The sequence below is a fragment of the Dermacentor andersoni genome, chromosome 8 (assembly GCF_023375885.2).
Source record: "Dermacentor andersoni chromosome 8, qqDerAnde1_hic_scaffold, whole genome shotgun sequence".
Taxonomy (NCBI): domain Eukaryota; kingdom Metazoa; phylum Arthropoda; class Arachnida; order Ixodida; family Ixodidae; genus Dermacentor; species Dermacentor andersoni.
The window spans coordinates 127,818,300-127,825,554 of NC_092821.1; the positions used below are offsets into that span (position 1 = coordinate 127,818,300).

Consider the following 7,255-nt stretch of genomic DNA (forward strand, 5'->3'; position numbering starts at 1 on the left):
CCGTATATATATGCTAAAGTAAGGGTCCCGTATTTATTGTGTCGTGCGGTATTTGCACAGAGTTGCGCTAACCAGTGCTTGGCCTGTCTCACTAGGGTGCACAGTAACAACCTAACAACGCGACATTGTTCATTGGTCTGCGGCCGCTAAAGCTGCATCTACCTACGAGTCCTTCACGCTAACCTTGGGCTAAGCAGCGGGCTGCTTCACTCCCCTTGGATGGAGCCCTCCGTGTCAGACGTGGTGGACAAGCTTAGCGAAAAAGAACAAGTACGGCAGAAGTCAAACGAGAAAAATTAACAATGCAGCAACGTGAAAACCGAACATAAGGAGATTGTCAGAATGTAATTTGAGCCCAGGACTCCATGATCACGAGTCCAACGCTTTTCAGCGGTACCACAAAACCAGAACCTGTGCAATAGTACTATTCCACAGGTTCTGTATCGGCTGTTGTTACCCCGTCACTATAGAGTTGTGACTATTGTGAAGAACCCCTTCAGTAAAGTCATTTCCTAATTATTATGGTGGCGGTGGCGGTGACCTAACGTGGCACGTACCCACAATTATACATGACGGGACAAGAAGCATAGTTCATAATTATTAACGGTTATTCTTTCACCTTAAAGAAACTTGTACACATACTTCTTTTTTATCATCGTAACACTGGGGATGTATTTGCAACAAACTTTCTTGTTAGCTTTCTTTGTTAGCTTTCAATGTTGGTTTACGACATAGTAAATGAAGCTCTTAGGACATTGTCAAATGCACAGCCTGCAGTTTTCTTACCTAGCTCTTGTAGCACAGCGTTGAAGAAAACATATCGTATACTAGGCATGATTGGTGCAAGGTTTTTCATGCAAGATGCTCTACGACTAACTTAATGAATAGTAAACCGCTCCTCTTCAAAACTTGAGCTACATGAGTGCAGTGACGACAGTGCATATGACTGTATCGTGGTGATCGAGAAACGATTGCTAGATCAGTAGCATTGACTGCTGTGGGTGAGTAATTTGTAATGTGCGAATCTCCTTCATCAGGGTTATCAGTAGAGCGATTGCAACGAGAAAGTCGGCTTCTTTACTGAAATTACCGAACGAGAAAACCGCATTTTAAGACTGCCTATATGTAAGGCATGTCATAAATACTTAACGTTGTATAATAAATGAAGGCAAGAAAGGGGTAGCAAGGGGGAGTGGGTCGGGACGGAGGAAGAGATGTTCTGCAATAACAACCCAGGAAAAAAAGTTCGAGAAGTACGGGTCTTTGCTGTGCGGCTACCTCCACACTAACTTAAGCTTCGCTTCACATAGATTTCGTCATGTGCGTTGGATCTGCATATTTCATTGCGTTAGAATTCGGAGTGTAAAATGGTTGCGACGTTACGCTGCTAACAAGGAGGTCGCGGAATAAAACCCCGGCCGTGGTGGCTGGACCTTGATGGAGGAAATGGAAATGGCTCAGCCCGCCTCCAGTGTGCAACAATGCTTGGGTCTCCAGAGTTATGCGACAGAGAATCCTGCCGTAAATGGAACATGCCACTGCGACTTGACGCTAGCACTGTACCATACAGAATTACTCTAGCCAAAAGGTTGATTTTATTATTATAGCCAAGAGAGTGCTTGGATTGTGCTAGGCGATAAGGGCTTTGCTATGGGTACAATTACTCATTAAATTGGTCCTGCATACATTGATCCCACTTAGTTGCCGAAAAATTTTATCTCAACCAACCTACCCTCCGCGCAACCTCCGCCTGATACTGCGCCGTCCTCGATTGTATGTTCACATAACACTCGTCAGGTTATGTGAAGATACACATACCCTAACTGTCGATTATGACCTAGCCAATACCGCTGATCGTTATTCGCAAATGGAATGTATCGCCTAATCGTTTGTTCGCGTTTCATCTTTAGTCAACACTGCTGATATTTCTGTAATATACTCCAGCCATTTTGCCAACCAACAATCGTTGCGTGGTCCCTAGCATTCTTTCAAACGAGTTTTTTATCATCAAAGTTTCGGTTACTGATGGCTTGCGATGTCACAATACTGTCACGCGTGCACTGTTTTGCACTTTGCCGGTGAGCGTTTTTCACCATATTGTCACTAATCGAGTGATCGTTAAGCGCATGACGTGCCTACTGCATTAGTGGGAGTACAAATAGTGGGAGTGCTCGGTCCGTTAGATTCGACGACGTATGACTGCGCCCACTGCTATCATAGTGATTAGAGTGTTCTCTTTCTGGGCACGAGTTAGCAAAATCAAGAGCTATATATATATATTAGTCTCATCGTAAGAAACTAACAATGACACCATAGACAGCATAAGGGAAGTAACTTTTTTTCCTAAATGAATTTAAGGAATGACAAATAAAGCTTAAGCTAATAAAGACTAACAAAAACCGGGCATATATATATATATATATATATATATATATATACATACAAAATGTTCAAATCTTATTCAAACCAGGACCTGATTTGCATATATAATTTGAAAAAAGAAGTGCAGGCGCACGTAGAAAAGAACAAAAAAGAAACGTAGAAATTATCGGTTTGTTCTTGGTTTTCCACGTACGCCAGCACTTATTTTTTTTTAATTATTAAGCAGCCGAACCCATGAACTCCTTACATTATATTATATATGAGTACATATACATGCCAAATATATTGTCTTGAGGAAAGCCAGACTCTGGCCAGAGAGTCGACATAATAAACAGTTGCTTTTAGGACGAATGCACAGACTATTAAAGAAAGAGCATTGTCTATCGAGACGTTTTTGTACTCGATGATTTGACTGTGCTTTTTATTTATTATACATACATACATACATACATACATACATACATACATACATACATACATACATACATACATACATACATACATACATACATACATACATACATACATACATGAGCAGATTAGTTACACTACTGCTGTCGTGGGTGCTATTCAGCCACTGTCAGCAAAGTGGGGGAGGGTTCGCCAAAGAATAATCGCTTTAAAGCACAGCCAAACACACTGTGTGCGCTGCCTCGAAGCTTTCGCAAGAAGTTATCCGATTAACATAGGAAGCGTAGTGATGGCAAACGTGATCATGGCCCCTGTGACAGACGCCAAGGAAGGAGGATGAAGTAAACTCGAAGCGATATAGAGGCGCATAAACGTTTACTGACAAGTTCTTAAACTGCGTAACTTCATGGTGATTCTGCTTTGTCACCAAGTTTGCGAAGCCAGGCACCTAGATGTCGGTCTTCAGCGCTTCACCTGTTAACCCAGTTTGGGAGAAGAGCCAGGAAATGTTAAAACTATGCCCTGTAGGCGCCATTTTTATCTCGCAGGCATCAGACACACTTTCTCGGTGATAGCGAAGGCCTTTCGTTCTTCCATAGTCATCAATAATCCAAGACACTCAAGTCAGCGCTTTTTGAGCGTCTCAGGTGCGAATGGGCTGTAGGGAATGGGCGACAATCAAAAGGAAAACAATGAAAATAGACAGTGCACTGAATTCCGTCTCAATTTTTGTTGTCTTCCTCGTGAAGTACTTTCTATACAACAACATATCACCGGCACAAATTTAAGTCAGTCTCTACGTAAAACGGTGACCTGAAAGTTACTGCTGGTTCCGCGTCCATAGCCAAAGGTGTGAAAAGGTAAGATTAAATTGTGGGCACCGTACATGGTAAATATTAGGATGTCACAAGTAACCTATAATGATAAGGCAACTTATATGCATAGAAAGCCCCCTGGTCAAACTTTGTTGAAGGACGAACCCAAATACCTTTCGACACTGTGAATGAAAACTAAATTGTGCAACGAGTACAACGTAGTTGCACATCTGGCTCACTTCTCGTTTCATTAAACGAGCACTCGCGCAGAGAAAGAAACTGAATACGGGAACGTTTTGTCAGTGTTGCAGTGGCTTGTATTCTCGCGTGCAAGAGGAGCTAAAATGAATTTCCCTGACACACACTCTTACTGGACGATCCCGTCCCCGTTTCTTCTGTGAAGCGGAGCACTCAGGAAAGAGTCCCTCAGTTTACCATCACTTGTTGGGGCGATTCTTTTGCGCTTTCCTTCACAGACAGACAAGGCCGGGGAGGGGAGGGCCAACGGGGGTGTTTCTTAATCTGCCTCTTTCTTGTAGTGGCGCTTGTGTCCCTTTCTCCGAGTCTTTGGCTTGCTTTTCTTTTCTCGCTTAGCCTCCGGAATCGGGTCACGTTTAGGCTCCTCTTCTGCCGAAGGAACCTGCGGTCTATCGTCGACCCCGGCACCCAGCTGTTCCGCCGTTGCCACTGTTGACTTTGGAATGTCTCTCGCGGCTACGGCTGCGTCCACGTTGGCACAAGAATCTTCGTGGACGCCCGGCTTTGCCCCAGGCATGTCAGGAGGTCGCTTTATCGCGGCTGACTCGCCAAAAGCCCTTACGCTGGAGACTGACAACGAGGCCCGCTTTCCGGTTTTCGCCGAATTCTGTGCACTGACCGGCTTCTCTTCTACGTTTTTGACTGGAGCGTTTTCAGAGGAAGCCAACTTTGCGTCAGACTCCACAGACTTGGACGACTTTGTTGAGGATGAGGAGCCCTCTTGCCCGACGCTTTTTCTCTTAGGTTCGTTGGCTCCTGCTGTCAGCCCCGCCAGAAACATCGTGTCATTCTGAACGGGAAGCATGGCCATATTGGGCTTGTAATGCAGTGAGGCTCGGCGCGCAGCTGCTTGCTGCAAAAATGATAAAGAAAAATACATCATATATATATACGGGATAATGTAGGTTATGCGACATTTATGTGCTCCGACTTCACACACAAAAATGGAAAAAACGCAGTGCCTGCCGCAAGGTCAAGCATCGATTGCGATAGTAAATTAGTGCATGGCTATACGAAGTAAGGATAGTAGTTTTATTGGCCGTATAAAATTGGAAACATTCGCTTACTGGTTGGATTAACAAGTATATGGTATCAGCTCGAAGGAGCAAACGTGAACACATCCTACTCGATAAGCGCGCCATATTGAGCCGCGATCGTCAGCTTCCCTCGCATGCTTTCACTCGCTCGTAGAGAATACGACGTGCGGCGACAGCTTTATCGCCTTTGGAACTTATGTGGAACACCACGTCGACGCCGACGACAGAAGTGCGGCTGGATTATCCGTATCATTGCTATCAAAATAAAAAAAATTATACGCTCACCCTCTGTTCTAGATGCTTCAGTCTGCGACGTTTAGCTCGAAGATTGTGCCGCTTGTCCATAGCATTCTTTCCAGCGGAATCCGGTCTGGCCGCCACACGTTGTTCCGGACCACCTACGGTGCCCATCTCTTCTCGCGGCTGCTTTGCTTTTGGCCGTGGTCCGTCAGCTTCCAGTGGTGCTGCCTCCCCTTCTGCAGGCTTTTCTGCAGGCTTTTCGAAGCCTCGAGTGGCGGACCGCTCAGACGGAAGCTTAGCCATGCTTTCTTTCGGCTTTTCGGGACGCGCCGGTTCCGGGCACAGATCGCTTTTGCTTGGTCTGTGTACGTCATCGGTAGGGGACGGCGATGACAGGGGTATGGCAGGCAACGCCTTTGGGGCAGTCGTAGAGGAGGTAGTGTCTTTAACGGCGCGACGATCATCAGCGGAATTATGCCGCGCGCCTCTATCTCCGGTGCCAAATTGTTTTGTACGAACATCGCCGCGGACTGCTCCGGCTGGATGGGCCTGCGCGTTGTTGTCGAAGGAAGATGGCCGCAAATGCGCTTAACTGGTTGAAGTTGGAACCACGCAGGAAGCATTCAAGTTCTTATGACGTAAACTTTGCGTCTGCCATAAGCTAATGTTCCCAGAAAAATAAGAAGTACGCACTCCGCTTTGAGGAACAAACGTGGAAGCACAAACAGTGGCAGTCGTTCGATTAAATGAGTTAGCAATAGTCTGGCAGCTGGCAGCCCGAGGGTGAATCAACTGACAATCCGAGTCAAGGGCAGAGGCCGTTAGGAAATTATTTCTGCAGAAACCGGTCAAATGAACGTAGATTCACGGAAGAGAAACATTTTGTTTTCAACTGTGAACCTTCCTTTTGGCGCACGTGTGCGGAATTCGTATGGTAACTTCCTGCTGCATTCTGACGAAGGTCGACCTTTCCTTTCGAAAATAAATATGACTCCACCCTGCAGATTTCTGCTGATGAACTAAATCGACGACTATTTTTGATGGTATAATGCTTTGCAGATTCGCCTAAACGAATGTGCACACGTATTTTAGTTTGTTCACAGTTCAAAGTATCTACATTAGCGTTATCATTGTGGGGCTGTTAAACGACACCTGATATTGTTGTAGCATGTCACATTTATGACTGTGAGTAACGTTTGCGGTTATAATATTCGTTTGTGTATTTCGTATTGTTCTGGTTCTTTTGAAAAAGTCTCATTGCTCTACTGCACTTGTATAGATGGGAGTGAGCTAGCCAAGCTATATGTACCATCATTTTTTTTTACATCATGCTTCTAGCATTTAGCAACTAGAGAAAAATGCGTTGAGTTCAACTGCATTGCAATCACCTCCTTGGATATGTTGCTCGCTTCAGGGCGAAATTTCTCCGGCAACTCGGGAGACGGGGTGATAGCAACTCCGGGAACCTGTGAGCTTTCCTTGAAAGACAAGGCGCTGGACGGGATCACCGGAGCCAAGGGGAACGCACGGGCTTCCTGGGGATCCGAAGCCTCCGAAGCCAGAGGCATTGCTACCTGTTAGACATGGATGAATCAATATTAAGAACACACATGGAGAGAAACTAAGGAAACAAAAGAAGGATTAGGCGTGCCTGCCGGCTCACCCAGCATAGTATGGTAGTTTCCTTTTGGTACTTTTGTTAGGACTACGGGTGGTTCTACTTTTGAGCGCAGGAAGATATGAGAACAAAAGAGGACACATTAGACGCTCGGACACTTCTTTTGTATTCGTGTTTCCGTGCGCACAACCACCTTTATTGAAGATGCCCGAACAAGCCTACATCGCCTCCCTTGTCGACAAAATTTTTGTTACGGAACCAATTCGAGCATCGAAATTCCAATGTGTGCCCACCTCTTGTCCTGACAGTGCATAGGCATTCCCGAAGATTTGAGCAAGTCCGCTCCTTGCAACGCGCATGTCCATGGACAGAGCTTGGCTAGACAGATGCGCAAACGTTGACACAGGGACGCGCCTCTTGTTATTGTGCAAAACACCGTGCGATTTTCGTGGTATTCCTACCAGACGGTGTCAGCGCATTTTGGTGGCACACTC

General features: G+C 45.6%; 1 protein-coding gene across 1 annotated transcript; it reads right to left on the bottom strand.

The window, feature by feature from the left end:
* Nucleotides 1-3,163: 3,163 nt before the first annotated feature.
* LOC129383242 (uncharacterized) lies at nt 3,164-5,686 on the bottom strand. The gene is made up of 2 exons (XM_055067621.1): nt 5,189-5,686; nt 3,164-4,719 (listed from the first exon to the last, which is right to left on the bottom strand). Exons 1-2 carry the CDS (start codon nt 5,444-5,446, stop codon nt 4,126-4,128), a joined length of 852 nt encoding a protein of 283 aa, XP_054923596.1. The 5' UTR covers nt 5,447-5,686; the 3' UTR covers nt 3,164-4,125.
* Nucleotides 5,687-7,255: the final 1,569 nt, after the last annotated feature.